At 44.2% G+C, this 19,296-nt stretch overlaps 1 protein-coding gene across 9 annotated transcripts in view; it reads left to right on the top strand.

Moving 5' to 3' along the window:
- Positions 1–1,113: 1,113 nt before the first annotated feature.
- Positions 1,114–19,296, top strand: part of KIF5C (kinesin family member 5C) — a 162,184-nt gene continuing 144,001 nt past the window's right edge. For 4 of the 9 annotated variants that reach the window (XM_055572631.1, XM_055572633.1, XM_055572635.1 and 1 more), the window contains exon 1: positions 1,114–1,682. In XM_055572631.1, the coding sequence (XP_055428606.1) occupies positions 1,557–1,682 (126 nt within the window). In that variant the 5' untranslated portion in view covers positions 1,114–1,556. Of the gene's footprint in view, positions 1,683–12,580; positions 12,994–13,601; positions 13,975–14,146; positions 14,615–16,645; positions 17,074–19,296 lie in introns of those variants that run through there. The other 5 variants (XM_055572639.1, XM_055572640.1, XM_055572638.1 and 2 more) reach the window with 5 other exon arrangements.

Raw genomic sequence — 19,296 nt, 5'->3', positions numbered from 1 at the left:
ATGAGGCTAATTAAGTAGACAGAAATCTGATCGTGGGACCTGGATGTAGTTTGCAAAGAACTTTGGACTTGATAATGTATCTGTTCATTCTACAGGATTATAAATAGGTGTTAGGGAGAGGGTGTGTAAACTATACAACTGTTGCTTAGTTGTGTCCGACTCTTTGCGAGCCCATGAACTGGAGCCTGCCAAGCTCCTGTGTCCATGGGATTCTCCAGGCAAGAATACTGGAGTGGGTTGCCATTTCCTTCTCCAAAACTATACAATAAATACTAGTAATTAAGAGTTTCTTAACCTGGGTGTTAAAGGCAGGGTTCGATTGTCCCTGCTGCTGCTAAGTCGCTTCAGTTGTGTCCGACTCTGTGCCACCCCATAGACGGCCGCCCACCAGGCTCCCCCGTCCCTGAGATTCTCCAGGCAAAAACACTGGAGTGGGTTGCCATTTCCTTCTTCAATGCATTAAAGTGAAAAGTGAAAGTGAAGACGCTCAGTCGTATCCGACTCTTAGCGACCCCATGGACTGCAGCCTACCAGGCTCCTCCGTTCATGGGATTTTCCAGGCAAGGGTGACCCTCTAAAATAGCATGAAAAAAATCTGTGGGTGTGTACAGGTTTATTTGTCTTTGCTTCCGTTATGGGAAAGGTCCCTAACTTTCATCACATATTAACGGAGTTCCTGACCCCCAAAAAATGTATGAACAAGCTTTTTCAGGAATTACTGGCTTCAAATATCCATGCAAATCTCAATTCCCTTCTAATTTCCTCACAACGCTTAAAAACTGTTGAGCACAAAGAAAATGCTCCATAACTGTTTGGTTGGGCACGGTCTTAAGAGGGGACTTTCCTGTGGGATCATGAAAAGATGTAAGGAGATAATATAGACCTTGTTATAGAGATTTTGACCGGGACTATTGCATGTGACATCCATCGTTTTATCGACTTGGGCAGCCACCCAAGATCTGCAGGTTCTCGGAAGCGTCACCCTAGGCACCGCCGCTATCCCCTAAAGCCAACTCCAAGCATCCAAGTCTTCTCACCCGCAGGTGAAGCGACTACAAGTCCCAGGATGCTTCGCTCTCGGAGCCTGAGCGAGGGCGGGGCGGATCCCCGCAGTGACGTAACCGACCAGGGCTGTGCCCAGGCAGGGCGGGGCGAAGGGGCGGGTCGGGGAGGCGACCGAGCGCGCTGGTGCTGATGCAGGATGGCTGAGCTCGCAGGAGCCCGGGAGGTCTGAGTAGGGAGAGGCTGGCTCCCTGCGCATCGCCTCGTCCGCCCGCCGCGTGGTCGTGGGCAGGTGGGCCTGGGGCGCAGCGCAGGGCCAGGAAAGGCAGGTCTGCAGCCGGCTGGGCCAAAGGTTAATAGGCTGCCCACTACAAGGTGTCGGAGCGGCCGGAGCTGCCCAGCCAGCCGAGTTAGCGATGACCTGCTGAGAAGCGTCGTCTAGGCTGCGGGAGGCGGCCTTGTTGCGGGCGGTGCGGTTCTCAACCACTTTCCCTCGTTGTGCCAAACCGCGGCCCCCCACCCATCCCTGCGCCCCCTCCCTGCCGCCGGCCGAGATGGCGGATCCAGCCGAATGCAGCATCAAAGTGATGTGCCGGTTCCGGCCACTAAACGAAGCAGAGATCCTCCGCGGGGACAAATTCATCCCCAAATTTAAAGGCGAGGAGACCGTGGTGATCGGGGTAAGTGGCTGTGAAGTCTGGCCTCCCTGATGCTTCGCGCCCCAGCCTGGTGCCCCGATGCCCCAGGCCGGGCAGAGATGCTCGGGCAGCCCCTTTGGACATCCCTTGGGAGCTGCCCTCTAGGGTGGACTTGAAGAGAATCCCCCACCCTGTAGTTCCCTCCTGGGCGAGTTGAGGGTCGACTGGAGGCCCCGGGGCGGCCCCAGGTGGCGGCGGTGGGGGTAGGGGGCGAGCAAGGGTTCGGCGCCGCCATTGTTATTGGGGTGGGGGCCCGAGTGGGTCTATTGTTCCCCGCCCTGGCCAAGTCGCGTAGGTAGTGTGTTCGCGTTACCTTCAAGCTCAGACTCCCCTTAAAGTATGAGCTCTGTAACCCACAAATGATTCCAGGTATCGTTTTGATTTATCGAGCACTTTGCCTCTTCTCACAGTTTTGGTAAAAGAAGGAAAAAAGCTACTGGAAAAATCCTAGCCTCTGCACCGAGCTCCCACAGCCCTGTCGAATTGGCTCCCCGCGGCGTTTCACCTTGCTCTGCACGCGGAAGGCGGGGGCTGGGGGAACACTGGTGGCCTCTCCCGGAGGCTTCGTATGTCTCCTCTTGCTTCCTCTCAACCCGGGCTGTCCTGACTTGGACCTCGAGTCTCACTCTTCCCCGGTGGGGCGACCCCCACCTGGTGTCCGCAGATCCTCGGGTGTGTTTCATGTTGGGCAGTGAGGAGGCTGTACGCCCGCCCGCATCTGTGGGACCGGGGGTCCCAAAGGGAGCCAAATAGCCTCTGTACCCAAAGAACAAGTTACTTTGTGTGGCTGGGGCCCCCTCGCTTTTGATCTCCCTTCCCAAGTTTCCCTTCCCCAGACTTGGCTCCATTTCTGCAGCGCGGCTGCTGGTGCGGGGAGGGAATACCGTTGGGTTTTAGTTCTTAAAGGAATATGTCAAATGAAATAAGCCAGCTTTCCCTGCCCCCACCCCCACCCTTCCCCCTCCTCTGTTCCCAGCGTGTGTAGCTGACGGTACCCTCTTTGTATGCGAGTCCCGTGGGGAGGGACTGAGTTAATGGGAGCCTCCCGATCCCCGCTGACACGTTCCTGGCAGCCTGCTCGAGGCTGCTGATGCAGCCTTCCCGGCCTCAGCATTGATTAAATGATGTCATCCCGATTACTGAGCATGCTCAGACTATCCCCTCCCTCCTATTTTCCCCCAGTGGCTGGGGTATTTAGGTCAAGTGATTGACAGGTGACAATTTACTTAGGGTCTCTGCTGGAGTCAGGTCGACTCTTCTTAAGCACCAGAGGCAGACATTTACCTGCCCAAACAGTCCCAGCATCTTTGCCAAGGTTGTGCCGCAGTCCTTGTGAAGGGCCCCAGGGACTAGCAGGTGCTAGTCGAAGAGGAAGGCAGGCTTTCTCTGCGGAAGGAGACCAGAGGCAAGGCTCCGGCATTGCCAAAGGGCTTCATCGTGTACCTGCCTTAGAAAGGCATCTCCTCTTGAAGACCTCCTCTCCTTCTCATTTTCACAGTCATCAGAAAACCGTGACCTCCAAATGCTATGGGGGTGGTCGTTCATTCTGAGAGCTAGCCTGAGGGGCCAGGAAGGAGGGGTTTTCTATCTGCTTTGTGTTAAATTGAAGGAAAGATGTATGCTACAATTATTGATGAGGAAGAAAATTCTATACTTGATGGCTGACATTGGATAGTGACATATCTATGGCCAGGACATGGGACGGATAGTAGCTTGTTGGTTACACATCTAAGCTGGGGTCAGCCTACAGGGCGATTTGCAGTTTCCTGAGCCAGCTTGTGGTTTGTATAGAGTGGGAGTTACTGGGGACATCTAGCCCTGCCCCTTGTCTGGTAACGGTTTTTTAACCAATAATTGTTCAGTCCTAGAACATGTTCTGGTGACCCTATGTTTTCAGAGGTTTTAAAGAGAGGCTCAAGCTGTTTCTTTTCTTTCTCCTCCTTCTCTCCCTCCTACTCCACCTTCTTCCTTTCCATGCTCTTCTCTTTCTCCGTCTTCTAAGGGTTACATACCAGAACTAGTGAAGTGGAGTAATAAATCATCCCTTTGATCTGTGTGCAAGGCAGAGATCCTTAATTTTATGGTTATCCTTCCTTAATTTTATGACACTACTAAAGTATATTAAACAAATGGTTGTGGATGCGAATACACATGTAGCTCTTCAACTGTAAATCTGGGGTAAATTGAAAATTTTTTATCTTACTATAATCCTTTAGTACAACACTTTTCAGTTTTCTTTAAGATAAATTCTTCTTTGAAATAAAGCATTCATATAGAAAATAAGTGTATATAGCTTTTCTTTTTTTATATAAAGTAAACACTCCCGTAACCACCTCTTAGGCTAGGAACCAGACATTTTCAGGACCCCCGAAGTCCCTCCCAGTCACTAACTCCCTCTGCCTCAGAATAACTGCTATTTTGACTTTTAGTTTTTTTTTTTTTTAAGCTTTAGATCCATAAAACCACACAGTATGTTCACCTCTTTGTGTGAGTTCTTGTGTTCAACATGATGGTTGTCAAATTGGTCCACGTTGTGATGTGTGGCTGCAGTTGGTTCATCCTTATTGATCTGTAGTATCTTATTATATGAATATACCACAATTTATTTATCCAGTAACTGTTGGTAGTAACTGTTTGGGTAGTTTACACTTGGAGGCTAATATAGATGGAGTGGCTATGAACATTCTTTTATGCATCTTTCAGTGAGTTTGGTACAGAACCGAAGACTGCCAGAGGCTGAAGGGTGTTGGGACTTGAGTTGGCATGTGCTAGGACCCTTCCCATTCCTAATTAGAAATGTGTAACTAAAGGGAGTGACAGTTCTCGCAGCCTGTATCACCCTTTGTCGACTGAGTAGAAGGCTCCCAGGTCAATTCAGTTGGAACCCGCCCACCTGGCTCGGGTGCCGGTGGAGGCTCTCTTAGGTGGGCTCTCCACTCCTTCTTGCAGGGGCATAGATTGTGGGGATGACCAAAGAAGCCCAGAACCCAACAGAGATGAATGAAGAATGAATTTCTGTGCAGTTAACTGTGAGTCCAAATTCAGAATCTCAGAAATTCTTTTTTTGTTTTTGAAACTGGGGTGATTGTTTTTCCTTTAAAGTCTTGTTCATTTCCTGTGGAGATGTATGCTGAGAGGAAGATTTTGCAGATGGGGTTCCTAGATTTCTCTTTTTTTAAGAAATGTCATCTTGAAGTACGTGCTTAGTCACTCAGTCGTGTCTGACTCTCTGTGACGCCATGGGTTGTAGCCTGCCAGGCTCCTCTGTCCATGGGATTCTCCAGGCAAGAGAACTGGAATGGGTTGCCATACCCTTCTCCAGGGGATCTTCCTGACTCAGAGCTCGAACCCAGGTCTCCTGCATTGCAGGCTGATGTTTTACCGCCTGAGCCACCAGGAGTAAAGCTTGAAGAGATTCTCTCATTCTTGCTTTTCTCCCCCAGCTCCTGTGCAGAACTTTCTTTCCCTCACTGCCCCAGCCACAGTTTCTTCCACTGCGAACTCTTGTAGCATTCATTTTGTATGTGATCTCATAATTTTTTGCCTTAGATTATCATTTTTTAATTTTTAAGAGATTCTTATTTATTTTACAAATTTTTGTTTATTTTTGGCTGTGCAGGGTCTTTGTAGCTGTGTGTGGGTTTTCTCTGGTTGCAGAGAGTGGTAGCTTCTCTTGTTGAGTACAAGCTCTAGCGCAGGTGCTCAGTAGTTGTGGTGCATGGGCTTAGTTGCTCTGAGGCATGTGGAGCCTTCCCTGACCAGGGATTGAACACTTGTCCCCTGCATTCGCAGGCAGATCCTTATCCACTACGCCACCAGAAGTCCCTTAGATTATTATTAATTTTGATCCTGTGTCTAATGACATTGTAAAGCAGGTGTAGAGCCAAGACCCATTCATGTTTTGCTTCTTGTACTTCTCAGGGTGTTACCCACAGAAGGCACTTAATAAATATTTATTGATCTCTTTGTTGAATCTAGAAATCTTTACCTTGGTGTATTTTAATGACTTTATGGACTTTTCATTGACTGTAGGCTATGGGGAGTAGTTAAAAATAATTTTAAAGCGATGTGCTATGTGCTATCTCTTAAATGTCTTGGTAAAGAACTGTATTCAACCTTGTTAAAAATTAGGTCTGCTAATGACACTTGTGATGAGCTAGAAGTGGAGGGTGGGTTGAGGGGCACCACATTAATTCTTTCAGGGAAAAATATTGGATTTAGAGCATTTCTCAGAACACTTCTTCATTAACTGCTAAAAATCCTAGTGAGTCATCCATTACTTTGAGTTCTGCCTGTTGGTTTTGATGTATCTGCATTGATGGAACTCTGTCTTGAGAGAGTTCTCAGTAGGTTTCTTTGAAATGGACCTTCACATGCCAGTTTTGGGCTTTCCTCTTGTTTGCACTCCTGGGAAAGCAGGTCTTGTTAACCAAGGGTGCCTCCCCTGAGGCGGTGTAAGTTTTGACTTGTTTGAAAGCCAAAGCAAAATATTAGCCACAAACCCTGAGCTGGCCTTTGGCGTGGAAAGTGGCCTTAGGCTCCAGGAGATTCGATTAGTTCTGGTCAGTGGATGGGTAGGGAAGTCAGGGGTGGGGACAGAAACCAAATTCCAAGGCTGAGTTACTGTTGTGGAGATTATGGGCTGAAGATGTCAAGAAATATGGCCCGAACTTTTCTTTTTGTCTGTAGTCATGATTTTTAAAGGCAAGAATATTTTAAAATTTATACAGAGTAAAATGACTCTTTTGGGTTTATAGTTCTATTGTAGGGGATGTGAAAAATACATAGAATTGTGTAGCAATGCTGTATTAGTTTTCTGTTGCTGCTATAACAGATTATCACAAATTTGAAGGCTTAAAATGATACAAATGTATTATCACACAGTTTCCATACGTCATGTGGACAAAGAATGTCGCCTGCAGTTGGTGGTGCACCCTGAGGGGAATTCAGGACAGAGAAAAAAGGATACTGGTTCTGGATAGTTAAGATTCATATCAAAGGAATGTTTTCAATTAGTCCAGACTCTTTCATCTTCCCATACACAGAAAAGCACTAAAATCATTAACTTGAGATGTCTGTTTTTTGTGATTAGCAGTAATCTTTTGAAGTTCCACTACTTATTTTCTTTTTTCCTTTAAACCCCTTCAAAACCTCCTGTATATCCTGGCTCCTTTCTTACTCTTTAGAACAGTCCCTCAGAGCTATCTGACAGGCTGCCATCTCCTGCTCTAATCCTCAGTAAATGCCTTAAATAAAACATAATTCTCAACTTTTAGGTTGTGCTTTTTTTTTTTTTTTTTTTTTTCAGTCGACCGAAGTCCATCAAGTCAGCTGATTTCTCTGCTTAGAGTCTTACAAGGTCAAGACCAAGGTGTTGACAGGACCATGTTCTTTTCTGGAGGATCTGGAAGAAAATCCATTTCTTTGCTCATTCAGGTTTTGGCAGAATTTGGTCCTTGTGGTTGTAGGATTGAGGTCCCATCCCCTTGCTGGCTGTCAGCCTAGGGCTGTTCCTAGCTGCTAGAGGCCACTCTCAGGTCCTGGCCGTATGGCCCCCTTCCTATACCTTAAGAGCCAAGGGTGGGTTGATCCCCTCTCATGCTTCAAATCTCTTCTGTCTCTTCTTCCATGGCATATCTTTCTCACTGACTCCTCTGCCTCCCTATTCCACTTTTCAGGGCCCATCTGGTTACAATGAGCCCAGCCAGATAATATGGGATGATGTCCCTATTATAAGGTCATCTGATTAGCGATCAGTTCAATTTGCAAATTTCCTTTCATCCTGTAACTTTCATATATTCACAAGTTTAGTGTAGACATCTTTTGAACCATTATTCTACCTACCATATACCACCATACTCAAGATACACAACAGTTTCATCACTCAAAAAAACAAAACCAAACCCCAAAAATCTCTCATGTCATCCCTCTGTAATCAAACCTTCTCCCCTCTCTTAACCTCTGGCAACCACTTATCTCTTCTTCTTCTACATAATTTTGCCTTTTCCAGATTGTCATAAAAATGGAATCATAAATTTAAGTATCTTTCTGAGATTGAGTCCATTGAGGTTTAGGTTGTTGTTCCATGTATCAATAGTTTATTCCTTAAAAAAAAAAAGTTCATTACTTTTTATTGCTTAGTGGTATTCCTTTATACAAGTATATCACAATTTGTTTATCCATTCACCTGTTGAAGGACATTTGGGTTGTTTCCAGTCTGAGATAATTATGAATAAAGCTGCTATAAACCTTTAAGTATGGGTTCTTATGTGAGTATACATTTTTATTTCTCTTGGGTAATCAGCCGGGAGTGGGATTACTAGATCATACCATAACTGTATGTTTAACTCTAAGAAATGGCCAGTTTTCCAATGTGGCTTAAACTAAAAAGTGGTAATATTTTATGCCAGACTTTTTAAAGAGGATATTCATCACTGTGTCTAAGTGAATATTAACAGTAGTGTTTAATAGTGTGGAGATATGTTCTTCCTAAATTCGGAAGTGTTTACATCACCTGAAAATGAATTCGTGGTTTCCTGTAAACCTGCCCTCTGAAATTCTGGAATGAGTGAACACAAGAGAGTAATTATAATCTGGCTTGTGTCACTGGAGGCTCCTCCTGTTTATGGTGAGCACGCAGTTGGTGCTACAATAAAGGATTGGGGTTGGTAGAGGCATTGGGGAGAATCAGATGGAATTGCCTGTGAATTTACTAGCTCACTGTGGGGCTTTTTTCAGGTTGCTTAACTTTCCTGGGGCTCAGTTTGGTCATGTTTCAAGTGGAGATAATTACTTAACTCACAGGATTGTTGGAATGAAATGAAATGAGGTGGTCAAAACAGGGTGTGGCACAGAGAAAATGCTCAGCATATGCTAATTATCTCTCACGTTCCTCTTCCTCTTGTAGGTCTCCTCATTTTCAGAATTAGCCTTGCCCCCCAAAATTACCACCCTTAATTCTGGCTAGCCCCTGAAAACGCTTCTTGCATCCTTGTTTCCTAGTCACTAGTTCACACCATTCTTATCTGTGGAATTCCTAACCTTCAGAAGGCAGAGCTCAGGTTCCATTACTTACTGTATCAGCTGTTCCTGTTGTCTGCAGTGATCACATATTGGTGTGTGCACTTGCATGTGCACTTGTGTGAATATCCTCCTCGTGTAAATTACAAGCTTCTTAGAAGCAGAAGCTGTTTTTTTTTTTTTTTTTAACATCTCTGTGCTTTTTACTGTCGTTGTCAAGTTGCTTAGTAAGTGTATCTTGATTGACAGTTCTGTCTTCCCCTGTTTCCTTGCCTAGAATCAAGTCTCGCTAAATGCCAATTTCTGCATTTCCTTGAATAACTTGGGCATCACTGGGGATTTCCCTCTGCCTCCACCTGTGCTTCCTTGGCCCGACTCCCTGGTTTAATGACAGGGTTTTGCCTCCTTGACTTTTCTCCTCCCTTTAGAATAGGAAACTTCCCCCACCTTTGGGCTCCCTTTAGTGCCTGTCTCAGATTTCTCACCTGTGTCTCCTTATTAAACAAGCGAAAACAAAACTACCTACTCCCTAATGATTTCTCTTGAGTTAAAAAAGAATAGCTCCTTGACAGATCCAATTTCACCTGATTTCTCTCAGGTTTTCCATAAAGTCCTATCTTGGTGGCCGAGAAAGCTCCTCCCTTAACCTATTTACTGCATATCCACCAAGGTCCTTTTACAAGGAAGAAAGCTCTTGAGTGTGTGGTTATTTGAAAATACTGCAGAACTTGAGAGAAAATAGAGTTGTAAATTCATTCTACCATCCCCAACACCAAACTTGGACGCAAGGCAGACAGCTCAGGACCAACTCCCAGCTCTGTGACTTCTTCACTTTCTGTACTTAGACACATGGCCACACCACACTAAGTTCCAGTTTCCTGGCCTGTGAAGTATGGATGATAACACTCTCCACCTTGTAGGATCCTTGTGATGGTTACATGAGCTGATGCGTATAAATTGCTGAGGATGGTGCCAGGTTCAGAAAATGTATGCTGTGAGAAGACCCACAGTGGTTATTTCTCTGCACGTTTGTCAGATTAACTAGGCTTTAGAAAGCTTAAGACCCTTCATAGGTTCCCTGGTATCTTCAGGTTGTGTTAAAGAAAAAATTATTCTCACATTTGTAAATACAGTAAGGAAGACTATTATAGTACGGGTTGATACTGTTCCAATAGGGGAGAGAAATCAGGGTCAATTTCAAGTACAAGGGGAGCAGGTTGGTGGGCTGCATAGGTGGAAGGACAGTCACTAAGAGAGATATGAAAAGTATGGGGGATTCTTGGTACAGGCAGGCCAGATATAAAGCTTTTAAGATACAAGCATTGAAGTATCTAGGGTGATGAGGTATTGATAGTGAATGGGGCGGATTCTCTCTAAACTGCTTTAGGAGGAGTCTTGCTCAAACTGGACTCTGCAAGGACAGACATGGAAGTCCAAGTTCAAGGCCCAGTTGAGAAGAAGGCTCAGAGGAGCCTGATTAAAATATGGTCAAGGAGAGAGTCTTGGTTATTTGGAACCCAGATGAAGAATCTGGGCACATCCGTAGACCTTCCATACTTTGGGCCCAAGTACATTCCTAGCCTCACCCTTTATCTTGTGTTCATCTGTGCTTCTATTCCCCTAGGTTTCTCAATGCCCTTCTCTACCACAGCTGACCACACCCCACACACCTAGGATAACCATCCCTAAATTGTACCTGCACGGCATTAGACTAAACCCCTTGCAGGGCAGGAAGACTTACTGCCATTTCAGTTCCTGGACTAGCACTTGGCACAGAGTAGTTGCTCAGTATAAGATGTCTTTTGAACAAAGTGAAAGAATGCTGACCTTCCTAGACTGTCTGATGTCCAAGCCTAGGGTATTTTTCTTGGATTTTTATCTTTGACCTCTGTCCAGCTCTGGTGACTTTTTCCCTACTTTGACCATCTTCATCATTTTGTTGTTATTGTCTTGAAAGAATAGTTTTCTCTGGGGTCCTGATATATGCTCATTGAAAAAAGACTCAGACCATACAGAAAAATATGAAGGAGAAGGTAAAAAGCACTTTTAATTTTATGAACTAGAAAACATCATTGTTAACATCTTATTGTTTATTCCAGCTCTTTTCTACTTTATAGAAAACACACTTTGTTTTAAAATGAAGATACAGTTTTATAAAGTCTGCTTTAAAAGCCACCATTTTACACAATGGTATACCTCAGACATCACTATTTATAAAAGATTATATATAATTTCATTATGTGTCTAAAGTGAAAGTGAAAGTCTCTCAGTCGTGTCCGACTCTTTGCAATCCCATGGACTGTAGCCTGCCAGGCTCTTATGTCCATAAAATTCTCCAGGTAAGACTACTGGAGTGGGTTGCCATGCCTTCCTCCAGGAAATATTCCCAACCCAGAAATTGAACCCAGGTCTCCTAAGTAATACTTAATTTTCCACTGATAGTCATTTGATTTTCTGTTTTCTTTTTCTATTATAAACAAAGGTGTGATAAACATCAGTTTATCAGTACATATCTCTTTGTATCCTTGCCCAATTTTTTGTTAGAATACATTCCTAGGATTTTGAGATTTCTGGCTAAAAGGATATAGCTGATTTTAAGGTATCCACAGGTTTTCAGAGGGAGCAACTTAGAGATGGTGAATTGTCTTCTATTTTATATCCTCACTTCTTTGCCCACCCCATGGAGTTGGTCAAGTTTGTTTCATAAGGCATCCCTTCATACCGGAGCTAAATTAAATTCTCACCAAGAGCGTGTACTTTGTCATGCACTGTTAACCCACAAATCCAGGACATGACAATGCCTTCAGACTTCTAATGTAAACCATAGGTTTTTGTAGGCTGTCTCTTGTCAGGTTCAGTATCCTAAAGGATGTTGTTTCTTGGAGGTGATCAAAAGCTAACTCTTGAGACAGAGAGAGATAGAGGTCAAGATTGTAGTCTTAAAACTAGGATGGATGTGTGCTTTCTTCTTGGAGCTAACAGTGAATGGCCTGTCATACCTTCGGGCAACAGTAAGTTGAGAAGGGATATAATAGCCCTCCCAAAAAAGCCCCGGAAAGAGCTTTTTACCCCCTTCTCCTTTGATTACTAGGTACTCAGAAAAAATATAAAATTTCAAGCACACACCAAAGTGGAAAGAATATCAAAATGTACCCCCATGAGTCTATCAACCAGTTTCAGCTATCATCAACAAATGAGCTCATCTTATTTTGCTATACACCTCTAACCTTTTCTCCCCAAATCACTCAATTATTTTAAAGTGAAATCTCACATCACATTATTTTATCCCTGAACTTTAGTATTTGTGCTGCCTAAGCGAGTACTATTTTATCCCTAAACTTTTGATATCTCTAAAAGATCAGGACTCTTAAAACCACAATAACATTATCTCAACTAAAATGTGCACAATTCCGTAATGTCTGATACCCAGACAGATTCTCCCCATTGCCTCTTAAGTTTCTTCTACAGTTGTGTTTGCTCAAATCAGAGTACTAGGTACCATTGACTACAAGTGTGGAGAAAAAGAAAAGCTTGTCCATACTGACCCTGAAAGAAGAGGGAGGGAGGCTTCTGCTCTAGAATCACGTGTGGCCGTGGAGACACACACTGAGCAGTCAGGGCTAATCAAGATTTCCAGCCTGTCTTCCTTAACAGTGGTCACGCCCACTTATGCTTTTTAATAAAGCAACTCCAGCATTGTAGTGTCACCCAGAAAAGCTGTTTAAAAGGCTGCATGCCTTATAGCTCTCCCTCACCCCGAGTCTCCCATTGCTTTAATTGACTTGTATAAATGTCAAGAAAGCAGGCAGACGTGTTACTCATTTGTCTTCCAAGCTCAGTACTCACCCTTATAAAATTGGTGTGTGTGTGTGTGTTCAGTCTCGACTGACTCTTTGCGACCCCGTGGACTGTAGCCTGCCAGGCTTCTCTGTCCATGGGATTTTCCAGGCAAGAATACTGGAGTGAGTTGCCATTTCCTCCTCCAGGGGATCTTCCTGACCCAGGCATCACACCTGAGTCTCTTCTATCTCTTGCACTGGCAGGCGGATTCCTTACCAGTTGGCCACCTGGGAAGTTCCATAGAATTGCTGCCAAGTACATTTAGAGCAGTTCTTTTAGGTGTGTCTTGGTATGTTACTATTTACTATCTTGTCAGTCAATGGACACTCATCCTTTATGTGAATTGGATACAGGAACATAAGTCCAGAGAGGTGAAGGGAACATGTGTAAGTGAGAAGAGAATTCAGCGCAACACAGTACTTTAAGGAAAAAGGTTTGAAGTTCTCTTTTTATATTTTTTTAAAAATTCCTTTTATTCCTATATCCCCCTTTTCTTATAAAAAAAGGGAGTTGGGTTGGAGAAAAAGTGCAAATAAAAACCAAATCCAATGATTGAGACTTTAACTTCTCTGACTGCAGAGTATGGTCTTGAGAGCTGCTGATCAATAATGTTATTTTAGAAGCATGTTGTTTAAAGAGCTTGGTTACGCAATTCTCGGTTGGCAAATCTCAGGGACTCTCCCCAGGCTCTCTGACAAGAGCCGTCCCTCCCACTTCTAGGTCTCATTTTGCCTCAAGGGGAAATGAAGAACAGCCCACTTCAGTCCTCTGAGGAGGTTACATCATAGTTTTTTTACTGACGACCTGTCTGGTACCTCACTCCACTGAGATTATTGACTTTCATCTAGGAACCTGGGTAAATAACAACTCCATCTGACGTCAGAAACTTGGGGGAGTCTTGGGGGAAGGGACTTCTGTTCTTCTTTCATAGCACCCCCAGCTCCATAGAGAGGAACAAGTGCCCATTTGATTGGTCAGTGTCCAAAGCTCTGTTGGTCCTGGTTACTGGTGGCAAGATCTCGTGGGTAGCATTCAGCTCCTTCCCGTGTCTGCCTCTGGTAAGCTGACCCCTGCAGGGTCTGGCTTCCCGGGCTGGCTCCCAGGAACTGGCTGTTTTTCCATCTCAGCATCACCCACTGCTGAATGGATAAGTAGTCTGGACCCACAGATTCAGGCTCATGTGGGCTGGTCTCAAGGTTCAGAACAGGTTGGGCTGTGGGAGGGTTGGGTGGTGGGGTGAGGAAAGTAGGAAGACCACATAGGCCTTCTTGCTGGAGACTGGCCAGGTTTAACATTGGGTTGATGCATCCTACCACCCATCAGGTGGTACTTGGATACCTGCTCTGTTCCTGTCCTGTGTGGAGCAAACTTACCCACCCAGAAGGGGGAAGACTTTTAGGCAGAAGACTCTTAGGTGAGGCTTTTGGCATTCCAGGACCCCTGCTACGAATGTCATCACGATAGCATTGAAACTATCTTCTAACTACTAATGGTTTGTTGATATGATATTTGTGAAAGTAGACTTTAGAAGGGAAGTGCTTAGCTCTTTAGTAATAATTACTAAACAACACAACCTACTAATTATCTGCTCAGACAAGTGGGGAAAAAACACCGAAGTACTATATCCTAGAGTAATGCTTGCTCGTGTGCGTTGTTAAATTTTCCTTAATGAATATGGCTCTTGGAAAAGACTGGCTTGAGGATGTATTTTTTTTTTCCATTGGAGTATAGTTGATTTACAATGTTATGTTAATTTCTACAGTACAGCAAAGTTATGCATATATTCTGTATATGCTCACCCTCTGTGAGGGCCCACACTCTATCTGTGGAGTGTGCTTCTCTTTGAATCTGAATAAATCCACTTCTTACCTATCACTTTGTCTCTCACTGATGTCTTTCTCCGATGAGCATCAAGAACCTGAGCTTCATTAGGTCCTTAAACCAGATACCATGGGTTTTAGCTGGGTTTGAGTCCCACCCACGTGGGTTCAAGTCCCAAGCAGGGTTTTGGCTGGGTTCGAGTCCCAGCACATGGGTTCAAGTCCCAGTCTGAGGTAAATGGTTTCACTTTTAAAATATTCTCTTTGTCTTTGTTTTCTCTAGATTACTGTGATGAATTTAGATTTGGTGGAAGAGGGCTGTTTTATGGATATTCTTCAGTCTGTGGCTTCATTTTGAAATATTCTAAGGTTTAGAATACTTCTATGTGAAGTATTTCTTCAAATACTGAATCTGTCTTATTCTTCTCTCTCTTCTCTGGCACTACAATTACGTGCACGTTGAGATTTTAACTGTGTACTATATGTCTCACACATTTTCTGCCCTTTAGGGGGCATGTGAGGACTTCTCAGGTGGCGCTAGTGGTAAAGAATCTGCCTGTCAATGCAGGAGATGCTGGTTCAGTCCCTGCATTGGGAAGATCCCCTGGAGTAGGAAATGGCAACCTGCTCCAGGATCCTTCCCTGCAAAATTCCATACTCTGCACTGAGTTCACACTCACTGGAGAAGGAAATGGCAATGCTCTCCAATATTCTTGCCTGGAAAATTCCATGGACAGAGGAACCTGGCAGGCTACAGTCCATGGGGTTGCAAAGAGTCAGACATGACTGAGCACACAGGATATATATATATATATATATATATATATACACACACACACACACACACATTCTTTTTTATATTCTTTTCCATTATGGTTTATCACGGGATATTGAATATAGTTCCCTGTGGAGCATATATTTTAAACTATATTTTCTGATTTACACAATTATCCAAACAAATTTGTAAAGGGGAAAATGTACACCTATCTTGCTTCCTTAGTTCTATTAAAAACAAATATAAAGAGGTAACATACAGGTTAATGTAAAACTTTAAATGAGTTCTGTATTACCATACTTCTCTTTATAAAGAGGCATTTTTCTGTACTGTGGACTTTTTGGAGCTTCACTGCAATACTGTGCTGTCCAAAATGGTAGCCACCAAGCCCCTGAGTGTGGCTTGTCCAAATTAGGAGGTGCAAGAGATGTAAAACATTTGTAAACTGGCTTTCAAAGTCTCTGTACAAAAAATGTAAAATATTAATTTACTCTTTTTTTTTTTGGTATTCATTACATGTTGAAGTAGTAACATTTTGGATGTATTGGGTTAAATAACATTAATGAAATAAATGTCCCCTATTCTTTTCACTTTTTAAAATGTGACTACTAGAAAATTTAAAGGTACATGTGTGGCTTGCATTTTTGGCTGGCGTCATATTTCTATTGGTAATATATTTCTATATCAGAGGGCTGCGCTAACATTTAGATGCCAGCATTTTGATTGTCCGGAGAAGACAGTGGCACCCCACTCCAGTACTCTTGCCTGGAAAATCCCATGGACGGAGGAGCCTGGTAGGCTGCAGTCCATGGGGTTGCTAAGAGTCGGACACGACTGAACGACTTCACTTTCACCTTTCACTTTCATGCGTTGGAGAAGGCAATGGCAACCCACTCCAGTGTTCTTGCCTGGAGAATCCCAGGGACGGGGGAGCTTCGTGGGCTGCAGTCTATGGGGTCGCATGGAGTCGGACACGACTGAAGTGACTTAGTAGCAGCAGCATCTTGATTGTCTTTTGTGTTTAGTAATTTTGGTTCCAGTCTGGCATATTGAGGGATTATTGTGTGCTAAGATCAGTTGTGCTAAGCATTGTGAACTTGCTGTGATAAGTGAGACGACATCCCTGCCCCCACCCCACCCCCACCCCCGACCCGCCAAAAAATTAGTGTGCTGAGTGTCCGAAGAGGAAACAGCGTTGTTGGAGTTAGAAAAAGAAAGGACATCCCACCTCAAGCAGGGGGAACCGTTGATCCTTACCTTGACACTCGGTGGGAGTCTGCTCTGCAAATGTAATATTTGCTTCTTTATCTTCAGTTACTTTACAATTATGTGTAGACGCTTTACAGATTTCTGTTTTAAATATTATTGAGAAAAGACCTGAGTAGGGACCTGTGCTATAGCCGGGCCTCTCTCCTCTCTCCCCTCATCAGTACTGTGCCGCCGCTGCTCCCGGGACAACAGCCCACCCTGAATTCTGTAATTAAGTGCCAGCCATTTACAGCCTGTGTGTGATGTGGATTTGTGATGTGTATGCCGTGGGTGACACTGAGAACACCAAACGGTGAGAGGGTGCGGCGTCTTGGGAGAAAAAACGGCACCGTGCCCTCCTGCCGCCTGGCTCCCGCCGCAGGGCAGCCGCCCCGGGCGCGGGGAACCCAGCCTCCGGCCTCGCCCTGCCCCGTGTGTTTTTAATTTCCGGCATGATGAACAATCTGCCGCGTACCCTGTCTCCATTCTGCCGCTAATGCTGGGAATGATGAAACCTCTTGTCCTGGAAGTGCATTCCCCTTCAGCACAGGCACCCTCTGATGCGGTCCCTCCCCGCTGCTAAACAAAAGCGCCCGTGCCCATTAGGATGTCAGGGTGGGCAGCGCTGCGAGGGAAGAAGGCGAGGGAGCGCTGCCTTTGTCGCTCACAGGTGCGCCTCTTCTTTGTCCTGGTATCTGAGGGAGAGGTCGCCTTGCAGGTGAAGGCCACACAGCTCTTTGCAGAAGGAGCTGGAAACTCTTTTACACCCATTTATGTCCCTGTTTGTATGGGTTGGGACAGAATTGATTTTTCCTCCTTTGTCAGTGGCAGAACTGCTTTTTCACATGATGGTAACGTGAAAGCATAGCAACAGCAAAATCAGCCATGGTCTTACCACCCTACATCATCCATGTTAATTTTTAATATCCTTTTCCTGCTCTTGGTTAAACATTTTGGAAAATTAATGTATTTCCAACCATAGATATACAATTCTTCCTTTAAAAAAAAAACAACAAAAAACCAGAGCCTACTCCGTAAGTGGTTTTCCATGTTTCATAGTATCTTTATGGTTATAATGTTCAGTGGTGATGTAAGTGATAGATCACTGCTTGATCATTCAGATCTCCTTTCCCCTTGCTCTGGGTGCTGGTGTAGTGATCGAATGCGTGCACAGAGCTGTTTTCTTTTGCCGAGTTATTTCTAGAGGATACCTTCTCCAGAAGTCAGTTTACTGGACCCGGTGCTGTGAACATGGGAATTGATGCTGTCCAGTATTAACCTGTTGCTTCTATAAAGGTCTACCATCCCTATGGCCTCTGGGGATTTATGAGCTTCCCATTTGGCAGGGAATTAATTTTTAAGGTAAAGGAGATACTCATTTGAGAGGGGGCTTACAACAGTACAGTGGTCTGGGATTCATGTGTCTTGGGTTTTGTTCTGGTGTTAGCTCTGATTTATATGAATTTTAAGCTAAAAGTGTAACTATTCAGTAATCTGTTTTAATTTGGAATATTGCTGTCAGTGGGCACTTCTGGGGTCAGGCTGGCAACTGAGGAGTCTCCTGGTCTTTATAGATGAAGGAAGGACTTGGAAGGGTAGCAATACTCTACCTGCCAACATTCATCAGAAGAATTGTTTGGAGGTGGTGATTTATACTTATGTTTAACTCAGGGTACTTCTCACGTGCTCACAGATATAATTATTCAAATATGCTATAGCAGTGAATGAACCACAGACCTTCTCTAACCTAACAGCAGCACATGTAGGGATACATTTTGCTGGATGACTCAGGACATCTTGTAGACATCCTTCCTTCCAGGAGGTGTGGTGACACCTCACAGAAAGCATGACTTTGTGCTTTGATAGTTCTGTATATCCAGGCACCAGCATGCTCTTCAGTCTGTGGTAGCCCTCTAACCAGGCTCACCATCCTGTGGGCATCATTGACAAACCCAGCACTGGGACGTGAGAACCTAGGTAGGGTAAACGAAAAAGACCTTGATTGCTTCTTATTGTAATACTCTTGGGAAACAATTTTGTTTGTTCTTCACTCTATGTAGTCTTTTTAATTTCCAGAAGTTCCATTCAGAGTATGTCAGTTCTCTGCTCAAAACATTTAAGGACTCTCCTTTGCTAAAATAAATATGAATTCATCAACTTGTTCCTGAAATTCACCAAAACTCTTCACAATACGTTCCCCCAGCCTTTCTCAAACCTAACTACACACTGTATCCTGACCTCAGCCTGGGCTTTCACTCTTTCAGCAGTTGTTGGTGAGGTTCGCATCTCGTGGAGTCCCATTCCGATTTTTTTGTTCTCCTGAACTGCTTTCTCACCCTAGAAATTCACCAGGAGGCATTTCCTCTTGTCTCTAATCTTGGAATTACCACATTTAGATGTGAGCTGCTTTCCAGGTTGAGGTCTATTTGGTTAATTTTCTTTCTTTTTTTTAAAAACAATTTTACTGAGGTATGGTTGCTATATGTTGCTTGATTTATTTTCATACTCGCAGCATGTGATTCATAATGGGTGCATAGTATATGATGGTGTGGATGAATGACACTGAAAGAATATTTCTTGTGGACTTATTGTTCACTTTTATGATTGTTTTTATTTCATTGTGCCCCTCTTCCTTTCTCTGTCAATCCTACCTGAGGACTAAACATGCCCACGTTTCTTTGTGAAATTTACCATAATTGGGCCAAACAGCCAACAGGCATTCCCTAGGGACACAGTCCATTTATCCAACCTCAACCAACTCACTGTCTAGTAAGAGAGATAAACAGAGACACACACATAATGGCGATGTGGCTAATAAGTGATGGAATAGTACTCAAGGTTTATTGAAGATGAAACACCTTTAAGGTTGGGGCAAATTTTGCAAAGTGTTTCC

Source organism: Bubalus kerabau, chromosome 3 (assembly GCF_029407905.1).
Source record: "Bubalus kerabau isolate K-KA32 ecotype Philippines breed swamp buffalo chromosome 3, PCC_UOA_SB_1v2, whole genome shotgun sequence".
Lineage (NCBI taxonomy): Eukaryota > Metazoa > Chordata > Mammalia > Artiodactyla > Bovidae > Bubalus > Bubalus kerabau.
This window is presented reverse-complemented; position numbering and strand designations above follow the sequence as displayed.